Below are 18,097 nucleotides of genomic sequence, written 5' to 3'. Positions count from 1 at the left end.
CATCAATCGTATTTATTGAGCGCTTACTGTGTGCAGAGCACTGTACTAAGCGCTTATGTAGGGCTAAGGGCCATGACCCCCTACCTCAGGAGCCATAGACACCTCTGTGAACATCAGGCCCGGACCTGTGCCACTGTAGCCAGATGATTGTTTTTATGACCTTTATTAAGCGCTTTCTATGTTTCAAGCACTGTTCTAAGCACTGGGGTAGATACGAGTTAATCGTGTCAGCCGTAGAGGTTCACAGCCTGGATAGAAGTGAGAACAGGCATTTCACCCCCCTCTTACTGTTGAGGAAACTGAGGCCCAGAGAAGTTAAGTGGCTTGCCCGAGGTCACATAGCAGGCACGCGGCGGAGCTGGGATTAGAACCCAGGTCCTCTGACTCCCAGGCTTGGGGTCTTTCCACTAGGCCATGCTGCTTCCCACCTGGACCTTTACAAGAAGGGAATACCCTCCCTTCACAAAAGCTGGAGTTGGAGAGGTCCCACCCTCTCAGACAGATTTTCATTTGGCCCTGGTCCCTGACCCTCTTCCCTCTCCTGCCCACAGCGTCCTTAATTGCCCCTTCCATCCAGTCATTCATTCAGTTGCATTTATTGAGCACTTACTGTGTGCAAAGCACTATACTAAGCGCTTGGGAGAGTACAATAACACAGTAAAGAGGTGCATTCCCTGCCCAGAATGAGCTTTCTCTCTCCAGGCTCCAAAAAGCTGTTAAACCAGAGGGGGAGGAAGGAGGCAGAGGCCATGTTTCCACCCAAGCTCCAGCTCCTGCCTATCTTGGGGGCCAATTTGGAACCTACTTTAGTGCCAGTAGGAGAAGCTGGGTGAATAGGGGTGCGGGTTGGCAGGGGTCGGGGGTTGTCTTACACCCTAATGAGGGGAGAAATGGGAGAGGAGAGATTAGGGTGGGGTTAGGGAGGGAGAACTGAACTTTTTTTTGATGGTATTTGTTAACCATGTGCTTACTATGTGTCACAAGCACTGTTCTAAGAGCTGGAGTAGTTACGAGTTAATGAAGTTGGACCCAGTCCCTGTCCCACATGGGACTTACAGTCTAAGGAAGGAGAACAGATGTTGAATCCCCAGTTTACAGTTGAGGAAACTGAAGCACAGAGAGGTGAAGTGACTCATCCAAGGTCAATCAACAGACAATTGGCACTTGTTTCTCACGGGGCTCCATGAAGAGTTTGGATGTGAGTTTGCTGTGTGACCTTGGGCAAGTCATATCACTTCTCTGTGCCTCAATTATCTCATCTGTAAAATGGGGATTAAGACTTTGAGCCCCATGTGGGACCTGAACTGTGTCCAACCTCCAACTTGATCATCTTGTATCTACTCCAGTGCTTAGTAAAGTGTCTGGCACATAATAAGCACTTAACAAATACCATTTTTTTAAAAAAGGAAAATTCAAATTTCTTCTGACATCACATTCTAACCAGATAGACACGAGTTGCTGGAAGGACATGCCCAAATTCTCCAGAAGTGCTTTAATAAGGCTTAACCAATGCCATAATCATCCAGCACCCACACACATCATATAAAAAACGAATGTATTTTGATGACAGACTGGACCCCTTTCTCTCTACGACTCATCACACAACTGGGCCTCTGGGTGGATCAGGTGAGAGAATGTGAATGGCTCAGCACAAACCATCACCATTTCTGCAAAAACAACTCCCTTCTCCTTATTCTTAGACTGTGGGTCGCAGACCATGTCTGAATGATCACCCTTGTATCTTTCCCCAGTGCTCAGTGCAGGGCCCTACATATCATTATATATTACATGTATCTATATTATTATTATTATTACACAGTAGGTGCTCAATAAACACCACTGAAAATTAATGGAGTGACTATCTCTCTCTATTTGGGGTGTGGGCACAATGGTTCAATGTGAGTAAATTGAACACATTGAACCACTGTGCCCGCACTTTAAAGAGAGCATTCCAACGGCCTGAAAAAGAAAAAAGAGATAATATTGTCATTGAAGAAAGAAGAACCTGAAGGTCTTCCAAACCAGCATGCAATAGCTCTCTGCTCTGAAACACAAAGTCTTCACCAGAATCCTATTAATGATCTCAAACTGCAACCCGTCCGATTATTCAGTCATCGGACACTAGTTGAGAGGGGCCAGCTTTTCAGGGGGGAAAGTACTCTTCAAATACCTCCAATGATTGTCCATTCCTTACTGCATCAAGCAGAAGCCCCTTACTGTTGGCTTTCAGGCACTCAATCAGCTTCCTCATCGTGCCTTGTTACCGTCTCTTTCACCACCGACCTCTGCCTGGATCTCCCTCCCCTTTTACATCTGGCAGACCACAACTCACCCCTTCTTCAAGACCCTTCTGAGAGCACATCTTCTCCAGGAGGCCCTCCCTATTTAATCTCTCCCCTCCCCACCCTATTTTGCCCCCTACTGCCACTTTAGCACTGCGTGACATCCAACCGCGTGGGCGCTTATACCCCACCCCTGTCACACTTGTGTTTTTATTTTTATATTTTATTGCTTCCTCCCACCTGTAATTTATTTGAGTGTCTATATCCCCCACTAGATTGTCAACCAGGGATCCTGTCAATAATAATAATAATAATAATAACTGCATTTGTTAAGCGCTTACTATGTGCCAAGCACTGTTATAAGCGCTGAGGGGATACAAGGTAATCTGGTTGTCCCACATGGGGCTCACAGTCTTAATCCCCATTTTCCAGATGAGGGAACTGAGGCACAGAGAAGTTAAGTGACTTGCCCAAAGTCACACAGCAGACAAATGGCAGAGCCGGGATTAGAACCCATGACCTCTGACTCCCAAGCCCAGGCTCTTTCCTCTGAGCCATGCTGCTTGTCAACTAATTCTATAGACAGTGCTCTGCACAGAGCAAGTGCTCAGTAAAGATGATTGATTAATTGATGGATTGGGGCTTTAATAATAATAATAATGATTGTGGTATTTGTTAAGCGCTTACTATGTGCCAGGCACTGTACTAAGCACTGGGGTGGATACAGGCAAACGGGGTTGGACACAGTCCCTATCCCACGTGGGCTCACAGTCTCAATCCCCATTTGCCAGATGAGGTAACCGAGGCCCAGAGAAGTGAAGTGACTTGTCCAAGGTCACACAGCAGATAAGGGGCAGAGCTGAGATTAGAACCCATGACCTTCTGATTCAATCCATTCTGGGCCAGGAGCATGACTTCCAGGGGCCTGGTTTCCAGGGGTCTACCCCGGAGAAATCAAAACCAGCTGTGAGAGAGAAAAGTCAATGACTTTCCAGCCACAACAAGGCCGCACCCAACATGGGAGCTCAGTAAGTTGCCGAATCCCCCTGGCGATGCATCCCCAGTTCCCCACCCGGCCCAACTCCATAGCTTGGGGAGGGTGAGAAAGCCCCTTGGTTTACAAAGAGGGAACTGGGAGAAGGAGAAAGAAAAGGGGCAGGTGATGAAAAGAGGGGGAAATGGAGAAGGGGAGAGGGAGAAGCAGCATGGCATAGTGGATAGAGCACAGGTCTGGCCCAAATCAGAAAGTCATGGGTTCTAATCCCGGCTCTGTCACTTGTCTGCCAAGTGACCCTGTGCAAGGCACTTCTCTGTGTCTTACCTCATCTGTGAATGGGGTTTGAAACTGTGAGCCCTGCATGGGATAGGGACTATGTCCAACCTGATTCACTTAATAATGGATAATTATGGTATTTGTTAAGCACTTACTATGAGCCAGGCACGGTACTAAATGCTGGGGTGGACAAGCAAATCGGGTTGGACACAGGTGGGGTGGATACAGGGTAATCAGGTTGGACGCAGTCCGTGTCCCACATGTGGCTCACAGCCTTCATCTCCGTTTTATAGATGAGGTAATAAAGTCACAGAGAAGCGAAGCAATTTGTCCAAAGTCACACAGCCGTCAAGTGGCGGAGCTAGGATTTGAACCCATGACCTTCTGACTCCCAAGCCTGTGCTCTATCCACTACGCCATGCTGTTTCTACTTGTATCCCTCCCAGTGCTTAGTACAGTGCCTGGCACTTAGCGAGTGCTTAACAAATACCACAATTATTATTACTCTTCCTCTGCTGCTATTGCCAACACCACGGTGCAGCAATCCTGATGCCCACTCCGGGATAAGGAGGTTGAGTCCAGACCTCTGTTATTCAGAGAGTGGCAGCAGAGGATGGAAACCCAGGCTTTGTGAAAAGGGAAATTAGATTGTAAGATCCTTTAGGGCAAGGACCAGGTGTTTTATTTTCATTTTCATCATATGCACCATAGCAATTAGAATAGTGCTTGGCACACAGTAGGTGTTCGATAAATGCCGCTGCTGCTACTGATGATGATGATAAGTTATGGGGCTATTGATTCTGCTTTTTATCCTGGTTTGAAAGAGTTGCAACAAAAGCTACTCTAACAAAACAGGGATTTCCTTCCCGACATTGTCTCTGCTTTCTGTGGAGTCCAGATCTCATTAGCAAATCCTTAGTAATTAATAGCACATATATCAGCAGTCCTGGGCAATGGTTGTCAATCAGAAGTCACACCCAACGATGCAATCCCACAAGAAGAAAACAATGGTCTGATTAAATTTAACTTTACATTTACCGCAGTTCTTTGCTCTGCACATAGTAAGTGCTTAACAAATTCCATCATTATTATTCTGTGCAACCCAAAACTTGACATGTCACCACGCTCCTCAAAAACTCCAGTGGTTGCCCATCCACCTCCACATCAAACAAAAACTCCTCACTATTGACCTTAAAGCACTCCACTACCTTGCCCCCCTACTACCTCACCTTGCTACTCTCCTTCTATAACCCACACCCTTCACTCCTCTAATGCTCACTTTCTCGCAATGTGCCTCGAGCTCGCCTATCTCGTCGTGGGCCCCTGGCCTGGAATGCCCTCCCTCCTCAAATCTGACAGACAATTACTCTCCCCCGCTTCAAAACCTTATTGAAGGCACATCTCCTCCAAGAGGCCTTCTTAAGCCCTCTTTTTCCTCTTCTCCCACTCCCTTCTGCGTCACCCTGACTTGCTCCCTTTGTTCTTCCCCCCTCCCAGCCTCACAGCACTTATGTTCTTATCTGTAATTTATTTATTTGTATTGATGTCTGTCTCCCCCCACTCTAGACCGTAAGCTCATTGTGGGCAGGGAATATGTCTGTTTATTGTTGTATTGTACTCTCCTAAGCACTTAATACAGTGCTCTAGGCACAGTAAGCATTCAGTAAATTCAATTGAATGAATTGAATGAATGCAGGATTTTTTTTCTTCAGTCTGCTGTGTGTGTGTGTGTGTGTGTGTGTGTGTGTGTGAAGGCAATGAGCCAAGAGAGGCCACACATTGATCCCTTTTGGAAAAACATGAGTTGATTCCAAGAAGACCTCAATACTCATTACCCTCATTTTTTGGTCAGATGGCCAGCTTTTTCTCTAAACCTACAATAAGTCTCATGCAACTGCTCAATAAGCAGATTACAATTGTTGGCCATTAAACAAAGTGGAGAGGGACCGGAGACAGTTAAGTAGAGAAGCAGCATGACTAGGTGAAGAGAGCCTGGACCCTGGGAGTCAGGAGACCTGAATTCTAATCCTAGCTCTGCTGATTGCCTGCTGTGTGACCTTGGGCAAGTCACTCAACTTTAAGTTTCCTCGACTGTGAAATGGGGATTAAACATCCGTTCTTCCTCCTTCTTAGACTGTGAACCCATTGTGGGATGGGGACTGTATCTGATCTGATTATTTTGTATCTAGGGTGGTGCTTGGCCTATAGTAAGCATTTAGCCAATACCACAATAGCCATTATTATTACAACCATCCCAAGCAATTGAAAGAGCACAGTGTTAGGCAATCTGCTCTCAATTTGGGTGTGGGGTAATCCAGGTGATCTGGAGGTCAGATATCAAAGGTTTACCCGCTGGTGGATCAGTTTCTCCACAGTCGCCCAAGGAACCGGAATGAGGATTGGTATAAATGCCCAATGACTTCCGACAGGTGAGGGGTGAGCTCTGGGCTAATTTGGAGAAATGGAACAAATCTTCCTTTTTGTGTTGTCTAAAAAGAGAATTAACTTCCTTGATTTCCTTCTTCGAGATTCCCGCTGTGAAGCTGAACGAGCTCCTAGAGGATTTTTACATCACCGTAAAGAAGACCGATGGCTCAGACTTCCTGGCGACATCCCTCCATGCCATCCGCCGTGGCTTAGATCGCATCTTAAAAAATGCCGGTGTGGGCTTCTCCATCACCAGCGGCACTTTCAGCTCCTCCACCAAGAAGCTCAAGGAGAAGCTCCGAGTGCTGAGCAAGGCGGGGATGTCAGGGGCTCGCTCCCGCAACATCGTTTATTTCTCCCTCTCCGACGAGGAGGAGATGTGGCGAACAGGATGCCTGGGGGACGAGAGCCCCGTTGCCCTCCTCTCCACCGTGGTCAAGTACAACAGCCAATATCTGAACATGCGAACCTTGCAGGAGCATGCAGACCTGATGTACGGAGACATCGAGCTGCTCAAAGACGCTCAGAATCGACCCTTCTTCGCTCGGACGGACAGTGTGAAACGGGAGAACCGGGCCAGTGCTACTAAAGTGTGTTATGGGCAGATCTACCACGACCACTCCAAGGGACACAAGTTGTGCCCCTATTGCCTCCTGTATAAGTACATGTTCATTCACCGGCCCCCGACCCAGATGGAGGCCAAGTCGCCATTTTATCTCACCGCCAGGAAGGAGGTCAGCGGAATGGGCAATGTGTGGTATGAGGATCAGAGAATGGGGCTCCGCTCCCTCAGGGGGGTTGTCCCAAAGCTGGCCAAGAAAGTCAAGCTTGAAAACTGTGAGAACTTCACTTTTGTTTCATTTACTCAGGCCTCCAGAAAATTTGGTCCACTAAACTGTTATCAGTAAGCCTTCTCCTTCCTCCAGCTGCCCTTTATCCCCGATTCAGTCCATTAGGGGCACGGAAGAAGGTCTGCACGAGCGCTGGGGAAGATGGTGTATTTGAATAGCAAGCCCAGTGACAATCAGAAAGAGGTTATCCTGCTGGATTCCATTTTTTTTTTAATCAAAGCAGCTGCTGCTGAAGTTAGAATACCTTATCCAAATGTATGTTACTATAGTCTATTTTTAAAATAATGTATAGCGCTGCATATGCAAGAATTCTACTACAGTGAGGAAATCCATTTAATACAGTGCCTTCTAGCACAGGTTTTCTCAAAGAGAAAAAAAATAGGTGAAGTTTTTTTTTGTTTTTTTCTTTAATCCCAGTAGCCCTGTAGCTTTAGGATATTGTGAAGAAAGTACTTTGCTGTCAAATTACACAGAGGAAGAGAGTGGAGAGAGAGGCAGATGCATTGAATATTTCCTGGAGAAAAATTGCATTTGACACTCCTTTATATTTTGTTAATGGATAACCTAGTTCTGCAAAGCGAGCAACATAGCTTGATGATAGGTCCTGAAGCTATGCTCAGTCATGATGATCAGAAAGCAGGAACCTGCTGCCTTAGCTCTCAGTAGTGATGGAGTACTGCTTTCCACTCTCAACGGAGACAGTTTCATGAAGCGAGATTAATGGACCAGAAAGGGTTTTTATGTTTAGAACAACATTTCCTCTGAAATGATGGTCTGAGCTGTCATGGATTTTCCCCATAACAAGCGTGGCTCCGAGTGAAGGACCGGTGATCAAAGACTGAGAGCTTTTGAAGCAGAAGTGCCTGAGTTTTATTTCTTCGTGAACCATTCTAAGATTTTTTTTTTTCATCTATTCGTGGTGTCTGGACAATAGTCGTCTTTTCATTCTGCAGTAGTTTACACTGGATCTGGAGAATTACTAAAGGTAATTCAATCAACCAATGGTGTTGATTGAGCTCCGACTAAGTGCAGAACACTGAACTAAGCACTTGGAAGAGAACAATGTAACAGTTGGTAGGTATGATCCCTGTCCACAAAAAGCTTGGGGGATTCTTTCATCTATGAAAAAATCCCACAAACTCATCCTAGACAAACCTTGAAGGCCATTCATTTAAGAAGACAAATTGTTTTAAGGCACAATGGAGTAATAATGCCTTGTTTTTGTAGCGTGCTTTTATTCCCAAAGCACTCTTACATTACTCATCTCATTGTTACCCTCATGACAACCGTAGGCAGGTAGGTAGAAAGGCTGTTAGAATTATCCCCATTTTGCAGATGAGGAAACCAAGGTACAAAGAGGTGAAGTGACTCGCCCAATGTCACAGACCAAGCCAGTGGCAGAGTTAGGACTCGTACACGAGACCTCCAGCTTCCAGACTGGTGCTTATCCACTACCACCACTACTACCACTGCAGAATGGATCCTGAGAAGTAGCCTGGGAGTCAAAAGGACGTGGGTTCTAATCCTGGCTCTGCTACTTGTCTGCTGTATGACCTTGGGCAAGTCACTTCTCTGTGCCTCAGTTTTTTCATCTGTAAAAGGGGGATTAAGCCTGTGAGCCCCACGTGGGACGTGAACTGTGTCTGACTTGATTAACTTGTATCTAACCCAGTTGCTTAGTACAGTGCCTGGCACATAGCAAGCACTTAACAAATACCATTAAAAAAATTAAATTACCATACTTGGGATGAAGTATGTAGATATTATGCCAAGTAAATTCCCCGGGATGAAGTAGAGGCAAGTCTGTTCCTCTGTTCCATGCCAGATTTGTAACATATTCCTGGAGAAAGTAAAGCAACAAGTTCTAACTTAAAACTCTAAGGTGAATTCAACAGTCAAGGGTTTAGGTATATAGAGTCTTAGTAATTATTAATATCCCATTTCATTTTTTGATAGACTTGTCATACTGTTATCTTCCTAGTTAATACATATATTTTCTAACCAGAAACTTGATTTTTCAGTGCCTGTTTATTACACAGCTTTACTTCTGTATTTTGAATATTTTTCTTTGGCATTGAATATTTCTTTAATCAACAGAATCATTCACTAGACTTTGAAAAATGGAGCAGATTTAGTTTTGGCAAGATAAAGAGCCATTAAATAATGTCAACTGCACCCCAGCTATACCCCTTGAAGGTTGAGTGCTGCTTTCCTTTCAGTGTCTGTTGACATTATAAATTGGGTGCAGGATTTATAATGGAGTTAAATTTTTATGAATGAGGGCATAGTACACTTGAACGTTTGGGGGTGTTGACTTCAAAGGTAAAAATCTATATTATTCTAAAAACAAGTGGTTACTTTTCCCTTTTAAGCCTGTTTTATTTTGCTAGAGGAAATACCTTATTTCAGGGGAAATCTTATTTATTTCCTGTCAGTTCTGAATTAGACTTATTTACATTTTTCAGATTGCCACGTTCCCTAACTCAACTCTTTGTTATTCTCTCAAGTCTAATTTCTACATAGACACTTGAAGTTTTCATATAGTCATAGGCCAGTGCTTATCATTTTGAAGAAATGTGTGTTATTAAAAACCACTAGGACATCCTCAAGTGTTTACACCTCTTTCACAGTCCCAACAGGGCTAGCTGTGTTTGGTTTGCATAGTTCGTACCCCCATTCAGTGTCCTGATGCTCATTACCAATCTGTTTGCAACATGCTGCTATTGGAGGGGCCCGGGACAGTGGTGTTACTGAATAAGAGATGGGAATTACGGGCAGTTGACACTCAATTCTCCCAGGACATGTGTTTTCACCCCACATTTTGGGTGGAACACTACTGGGGAATTTGGGAACGTTCTTCAGACAGCACACTTCTACCTAAGTAGAATGTGACGTGATGTTGGAAGACATGGTGTGTGCACCTTGCGGGGTCCTTCAGGAATGTAACCCCCATGCTATAGGAGAACTGAGTCTAAATTCGGTGTTGGAATAATGAGAACACAGATGGTGGGTCTCTTGTGATCTTCCATGGAATGAAATAATTGTTTTTCATATGCCAAATTTCATTTACAAAGCTCCATAAAGAAGAAAGCCAGCCAATTCTTTCCTTGGAAGAGTGGGCTGTCAGAGACATGTATAAGTAGATCAGGCATCATCGTATACCACAGCAGAGGAGGAATAGATCACCCTTCCCTGAGCAAGGACAAAGTATGCTTTTGGGGCAATGCTATTCCCTGCGTGCAGCTGGTCTGTGAAGTCCTCTGAGGAACATCACTCACTCCGGCATGTTCCTCTGTAGGGATAGACTTTCAATTTCCTATTCCCTGGATCAGCATGGGTTGCCCTAGCTGGTACAGGGGAAGTTTCCATCCTTGCCAAGCCCTTAAACTATCACTCTACATAAAAAGAAATAAAAACAACTACAAAAAAAAACCAAATGTAGGAATCAGGGCTGCAAGGCACAATCACCTAACCCAGGGGTATTACAGAATCGAATCCCTGCGGTATCACAGTTTCACCTGAAGTAATACCACTCCCACGGACCTCCCCCTCACATCCAGACCCTGGTGTCTCAAACAGTCTTCCACTCAAAAGCCTAGAAATTTTCACTGGAGACCAGCTGAGCAGTCCTTCTGGAGAAGAAAGCAACAGAGTAGGTGGCAAGAGAAAACTCCTGTTTATGTGCTGAGGGAGAGAGAGGATCTGAAAAATCCTGAAGAGTTCCTAATTGAATTTGTTACTTTTGTTTTGTTTTAAAAATGCCGAGGCACAATGGTCACTCATAAGCCAGACTTCCAAAAACGATTTCTGTCTTCTCTAAGGTTCATTACATTGGTAGGAATGAAATTTTAGCTATTCTCTCAGTTTATGGAATGGCACTGAGACCATAGTTATTAGTTTAGTCAATTTAGTTTTCAGAAGAAAATGCTAGATCCTTTAGGCACTGGCTGTGTCTGCACAGGGCCGGAGATCTAATTCCGACGTTTCTTTTCTAGTGCAAAATTCCTTTTTTGTCCCAAATCTGCCTGGAGCAAAATTCACTTCAACCCCCAATGGACTCATCGGCCAGGAGGATGAGTTAAGGGCACACACCACCAGCTCTGCCCCAGAGTCTGCTCAGGACATCAGCTCATCCACCTGATTGTTGGGACTCTGTCTCAGGCTTTTCCAGGCCCTGATCCATTCAGGGACCTGTTGCCACCCTGGACAGAAGTGGGAGGGGAAAGTTTTAGTAGTAGTAGCTTTTATTGAGTGCACTCCCATTGCAAAGTGGGATGTATGAAATGCCTGGGAAGTATAGGTTTTGGGATGGAAGGATGCTTTGGGGAATTCCCAAGAGGCCAAGCATACTGGTGATAGGATAGAGGAGCAGGGCAGAGCCTGCAACAGCTGCCAACTTCCAGGTCAATCAGGAGGCATGGTGCAAGAAACCAAGTCCTGCCTGACATCAGACCATCATTTCCAGCTGAATGGTGGCCAAGAAGAACAGTCGCAAACACTGTCTTGATTAGCCGGCTAATGAGGCCCATTTGGTTTGGCCTGTTTGAAAACACGTGGATTCTACAGAAAGTTTTCAAAGGGAATCTATATTGCATCATGCGGATTCAGCCACTGATGGGGTGTTGAAAATGGCCTCCTCACCTTAGCTTAGTTAGTACATCTTTTGTTGCTGAGGAAGTCTTGGATAATGGCTCTCTGAGAAATCCCTGGGGACCTCCAGCAATGGAGACCTCAGATAAAATTTCCCTTGATTTCCCTCTAATTGAAAGCCTGGGTTACCTCTGCCAATATGCATTTTCCAGCCCGTTAATTGTCAATTCTCCACTGAAGAAAGACTATAATATTTCAAAACGCTATGCCTTAAAGATGGAACGTGAGATATTACCATTGTAAGGGCTCATATTAAGTTACAAAAAATAGGAGGAAAAATTTGGTTGTTTAGTCAACGTTCTTAATTGAAGTTATTTGTTGCATTTCCTTGTCTGAATCAATCATTTTTATTATAACCTAAGGGTTATAGTCTCCTTTTGATACATGTTTCTCCCATTACTGTTAATAGCAGTTATGTGCATAAATCCCCACTCAATGAGATGAAAATATACTCCAAAGGGCTTTATGGTAAATGTAGCTGGTTTTATTAGTTTTTCATGTGCCCTAAATATTTAACTTGGGCCAGCTGGATTCCTTCTTTCCAGAAGTAACCCACCACCTTGGCATTATTGTTTCCCCAGGCTCTTCCCAGTCTGCACTAAAATAAATGCACGGGTTGAGGTTTATGTTGGACAGTGCATTTTTCAGCTGGTCCATCCCCTGTCTGATAATGCTACAACACCAGAGACCTCTTCATTCCTTATTTTCCTTTTTCAATGCCCAGCCTCCCTCTGCATCAGCTCCAGTGGCTCAGAAGCCGGGTCCCTGTTGGGAAATGCAGAGGCTCTGGAGCAATGGAAAAAGAATCGGGTTCCACTCAGCAACTATAGCAGTTCAACGCATTTCTGGCAGGTGTCCTTTTCACAACCTTACGGTACATGTGTTACATAACGCCCATCTGTCGATTGAGCAAGAATGGGGCCAGCTTGCCCGTGTCCTGAATTCCTTCATCAGCATCAGTTCTCTTCAGGTTTCTGACGAGGGTTTGGCAGGTTGAAAATACCTCCAGAAAACTGAATGAAAAGGAGCCGTGGGCTCCTGCCAGCCTCAAAAACTGGAGGCATGTTGAAGCTGTGATAACGCATTGTCTCCAGCACATTTTGTCAAGCTAATGAGAAACCAAGTGCATTTAATAGAAGCCTCTGTTATAGCTATTGCTTCTCAGTCTGTTTTGCTGAAATATGTTCACTCCTTGGGGCAGGCTGGCCGCCTCACATTTGGCAGTTACAATACCTTCTTTTCTGGTCAAACTTAAGTTTCCCCCAACCATGGACATCACAGGAACTTTGTGACTTTTTTGAATAACCCAACTGATCCCAATTTAGGTCAGTGGTGTAACCAGAGCCCCAGCTTGGGATCAGGTCTAGATTTTTGGCGTATTTCCATTTCTAAGTAGGAAAACTGGCCCAACATGGAAATTTAGTGGTCAGACCTCTCGCTTCCAATCAGTTTGTAATTGAGACTTTGACATTTTCTATCTTCAAAATCCATTGACTACTAAGTTGTAGAAGGTTGGATGTATCGTTTGTGGGGGTGAATTTGGAGTGAATCAGTGCTTGAGTGTCCATGCTTAAATTGAAAAGCCCTCCCTCCCTGCCAGATGGGGGTACTAAGAGGGCTTAAAGAATCTCATACCTACTTGAGTAGAGCTAGCATTCATCTAGCCCAGAGCACGTTAATAGGAAAGTAATCTGAAGAAGTGTCACTCATGAATCCATATTCGTTTCCTAGTAGATGATTTGTCTAGCTCTTTAAAGGCCAGTGAGCCATTTTCAAGGTCCTAATGTCAGCCTGAGCAATGGAGTCAGATAGCTAAATGACAAGCAGTAACCGTGAAGAACTCTTTGGAAGATGTTAGAAACTGAAGTCATTTTGAACTCTCTTTGGTTTTGAAGCAAACAGGAAACCCCCAACCCCTGTGATCTTGGCTGAGGAGACAACATTTCACTGTACAAACTACCCAGCACCAAAGCGTCTTGTGCATTTAAACCTAAATGTTTGAATTTTCTGTAGCACCAGCATGATTGTTTGAAACTTAGCAATAAATCTGTTACTTTGTTGTGTCTGTCTTTTGTTAGTTGCCTGTAGTTTTCCTTTGGAAGCATGGGAAGTTTCATATTCAGAAAGAAATACACCTGAGAGATTGGAGGGAAAAAAACTTTCCTCATGCCTGCTCTTACTTATAAAGCTGCAATTTTAAAAATTACCTCTTGAAATGAATGATTTAAATTGTTGTGAAATCCAAGGGCTTTATTATTTTTTTAATACTGAGTAATAGTAGTTCACATTCTTCATTCTTTTTAGCTGTAGAACTACAGACGTACCCATCCTTTACTTATCCAAACTTGGAAACTATCCCAGTTGTCCCTGCATGGTGCAGCTCAAATAATCTGCACTTGTGGTCAGTTTCAATTTTCTTTTTCTAACGTTTTCCTCCACACTCCCTGTGTGTAATGTGAACGCCCTGATACAATCTATTGGCAGAGTAACAGTTTGCAAGGAGGTGTGCTTCGTTTTCGTATATGAAGCTTGATTGCTTAGTCGGGTTTTGCAAACAAAAATAAAAGTTTCTCATGAATTTGGGGTGTTGGTTTCATTAAAGCTTTGGAGCCTGGACTTCAGTTCTAGCAGAGAACTATTGAGCATCATCATGTTCTTCCAAATGTACATTCGAAGATCCCTTTCCTGGAACAGATGCATATGGAAAGTTGCACTAAGCCTTACCTTTTTTCTTTCAGGGAAATATTAGGGTGTCCAAATGTCCCCATTATTTATATAGCTATGAAACCAGGAGAACCCTGTCTGCCAAGACTTAATCTGCACCGGGGCTCAGTCTGAGACTCGGAGGATTAGTAACAGCACAGTAAGTCTCCTCAAACCCCACCATCTTTCCCCTTTCCTTCCCCCTCTGGATTTGTTCACAGATGTCAAGGTCCTGGACTTTAGAGCCCTGGACCTTTCCTGGGACAAAATCAGCACTGCTGTCTGATTAGTAGCTGCTGGCAAGGAATAGCTACCTCCTCTATGGAAAGCAGTTCTGAATCATCGTTGTCGGGCTTGCTAATTCATCTGGAAAAGCTGCATGATGCTATGGACAAAGTAAGCACTACAAAAATATTACTGATTGATTAAAATGTCATTTTATGGATTATTGTTTTTCAATTTCCTCCCCTTGCTGTCATTGCTTTGTTAAAAACAACTTTTATTCTTATTAATATATTAATATTATTGGTATAATATTGATGTAGTGTCAATATAATTCTAATAATGATATTTGTTAAGCACTAAGGACCAAGCACTTTTACTAAGTGCCTGGATAAGATATAAGATAATTAAGTTGGATGCAGTCCCTGTCCCACATGAGGCTCATAGATATAGAGGGAAGGAGAGTGAGGATTTTATCCCCATTTTACAGATGGGGAAAAGAGAGGCACAGAGAAGTTAATTGACTTGCATAGGGTCACACAACAGGCAAGAGGATTGGAACCCAAGTCATCATCAACGTCAATGGTATTTGAGCACTTACTATGTGCAGAGCACTGTACTAAGCACTTGGGAGAGTACAATACAACAACTCTCTCCAGAAGTTTGGAGAGGAATGGTAAGAAGGAGAAGGGGTGATAACTGGAGGGAGCTGTGGAGTCAAGGAGGTGGGTTTTTTTTTTTAGGATAGGGTAGGCAAGAGCATGTTTGAAAACAGTAGGAAAGAAGCCATTGGAAAGCATATAGTTATAATTCTATTTATTCTGACGATTTTGACACCTGTCTACATGTTTTGTTTTGTTGTCTGCCTCCCCCTTCTAGACTGTGAGCCAGTTGTTGGGTAGGGACCGTCTCTATATGTTGCTGACTTGTACTTCCCAAGCGCTTAGTACAGTGCTCTGCACACAGCACTCAATAAATATGACTGAATGAAGGAAAGCAAATGGCTGAAAATGGCAGTCAAGGAGGGAAGAAGAGAGTTTGAAAGAATTGGGTCAGAAGCACAGGTGGTGGAGGTGAGAGATCTCTTCTGGAGTTACTGCAGGGTATATATGGAGAGTTAAAGAGGGTGGAGGAGGTGTGGGGATTGGAGTAGAGCAGGAGATCATGCCTGGTGGTTTCAATTTTGTTGATGAAGTATGTGGCCAGATCATTAGGGAAAGAGAAGGGAGTTAAATATCTGGAACAGGTGGGAAAGACACTGTGCATGCGAGTGACTTAGGAAGGAGATGTTTTGTTGCTGGGCAGAGGAGAGGGCCGAATTGAAACAGGTAAGAATGAATTTAAGGTGGACAAGGTCAGAAAGATGTCTGGATTTCTATTGATAGCGCTCTGCAGCTTGGGCACAGGAGCAGAGGAAGCATAGTGTGGAGATGATCCAGGGTTGTGGGTTAGTGGTACAAGATCTGCGGAGAGACGGGAGCAAGGAAGCTGAGTTCGGTGAAAAGGGTGGTGTCGAGAGCGTCAATTCGTGCGTCAAGAAAAAATAGTTTGGGTATGGAATCCAAATGGGGCAAGATGGCTGTAAAATATTGGAGGGGGTCAAAAGAATGGAGGTCTTTGTAAAGGTGGGAGAGAGGACATTTGCTGGGGGCGGGTGTATGGGGAAAAAGTGAAAGCACGTGACTACCGGGCACTTGCTTGTTCCACTAAGCCATGCTGCTTTGCGAAAATGAGTAGAGAAACCGATCATTTTTTGACATTTAGCATTTAAAAAATACAGAGCCCTGCTCTCCCTCCGGGGGAGGAGGAGAATCAGGTTGCTGGATGGTGACGATCCTGCTCCCTGCCTTGCTCTTGAGCATGCATGGCTCAAGCTCCGGCAGGTCCAGGGTGCTTCTTGTGTCTCAGGACTACCAAAAAGGCTCAGTAAGGCTTCGAGGAGCTTGATCTTGATGGATTAGTGGATTCGTCCTTGGAGAGCTATTCCTCTGTTTCTGGAAGAGATATGAGTTCCTGGGATCATCTCTGAGCCACCCCAAGCCAGCTTTCCCTGGAAGTGTTGGCCACTCAAAATCCCTGGCAAGTCAAAGGATTCTGGGTGAGGTGACTACACTTCTGGGAAGTGCAGCCACCACGACTGCCCTTTTAGGGAACAAAGCAGGAGTTGAGAAACTCCCAGGGATTCGGCCTTTTAAGCAGGTAGGGGCCAGGCACACGTTTATTTCAGAGGCTGACCTCTTGACCGCTTCACTGAGGGGCACATTAGAAAGACTAGGCCATGAAATAATTCTGAAAAAATCTTCCGGCACACATCATCCCTAGTATTTATGGAGTTTCTCCTTGATGCAAAGTATAACCCTAGGTATTGAGAGAACACCGCCCCCGCCCCCCCACAAAAAGGACAGTGCTTACCCTTGAGGAGTTCACTAGTATGATGGACAATTAATTAATAGAATTTATTGAACACTTACTATGTGCAGAGTGCTGTATTAAGCTTTTGGGAGAGTAGAATAGCTAAAACTCCCTTTCTTGCCCCACATCAATATTCATTCATTCCATTGTATTTATTGAGCACTTACTGTGTACAAAGCAGTGTACTAAGCACTTGGTCAGATAGGAGGGAGAACAGATATTGAATCCCCACTTTCCAGTTGAGGAAACTGAGGCACAGAAGTTACCAGAAATCTAGGGTCACACAGCAGGCAAGTGGCAGAACTGGGATTAAATCCGGTCCTCTGGTTCCCTGGACTGGACTAGCAACTGCTATGGACTAACAATTTCTCTGGCATATATGAGTGGATATCAGGACTATTATCTCATCTAAATAATAACTATGGTACTCAAGTGCTTACTATGTGCCAAGCACTGTTCTAAGCACTATGGTAAATACAAGTTAATCATGTTGGCCACAGTCCCTGTCCCACCTGGGGCTCACACTCTTCATCCCCATGTTACAGATGAGGTAACTGAGGCCCAGAGAAGTGAAGTAACTTGTCCGAGGTCACACAGCAGACAAGTGGTGGGGCTGGGATTAGAACCCAGATCCTTCTGGCTCCCAGGCCAGTGCTGTATCCACTAGGCAATGCTGCTTCTCTGTACAGTGGTAGATGGAAAACAGGAATGACTCCTGGGGGCTGTCATTGTAGCACCCAGACTCACCCTCTCCACGAAGCATTCTTCAGTGGAAGGGAAGAAGTCCTAGATTCACACCCGACCCCATCTCCTCTAGTCTCTGCTCTCGACGGGGGAATTGAATTAAGAGAAGAGCTAGAAATCAACATTCTTCTGTGCATCACGATCAGAGATAACTGCAGGTTTCCAGTCTGGTCTGAGAAGGTAAAGGATAGTGCAAAATGGAATTTATTCTATGTGTAAGAGGTCTGACTTGTTTTTCAAAAGCCTTGATTTCTTTCCACTTACGAATCCTAAACATCATCATCGTAATAATAATAATAATGGCATTTGTTAAGCGCTTACTATGTGCAAAGCACTGTTCTAAGCACTGGGGGGATACAAGGTGATCAGGTTGTCCTGCGTGGGGCTCACAGTCATCATCCCCATTTTACAGATGAGGTAACTGAGACTCCGAGAAGTTAAGTGACTTGCCCAAGGTGACACAGCGGACATGTGGCGGAGCCGGCATTTGAACCCACAACCTCTGACTCCAAAGCCCATGCTCTGTCCACTGA

General features: G+C 44.5%; 1 protein-coding gene across 1 annotated transcript in view; it reads left to right on the top strand.

The window, feature by feature from the left end:
* Nucleotides 1–7,104, top strand: part of KIAA1958 (KIAA1958 ortholog) — a 116,580-nt gene extending 109,476 nt beyond the window's left edge. Inside the window, exon 6 of the mRNA XM_038770326.1 lies at nt 6,084–7,104. Coding sequence (XP_038626254.1) covers nt 6,084–6,890 — 807 coding nt within the window. The 3' untranslated portion in view covers nt 6,891–7,104. The remainder of the gene's footprint in view (nt 1–6,083) is intronic.
* Nucleotides 7,105–18,097: the final 10,993 nt, after the last annotated feature.

This window comes from Tachyglossus aculeatus, chromosome X3, assembly GCF_015852505.1.
Source record: "Tachyglossus aculeatus isolate mTacAcu1 chromosome X3, mTacAcu1.pri, whole genome shotgun sequence".
NCBI classification, from domain to species: Eukaryota; Metazoa; Chordata; class Mammalia; order Monotremata; family Tachyglossidae; genus Tachyglossus; species Tachyglossus aculeatus.
The sequence above is the reverse complement of the archived record's forward strand: the minus strand, read 5'-3'. Positions and strand labels throughout refer to the sequence as shown.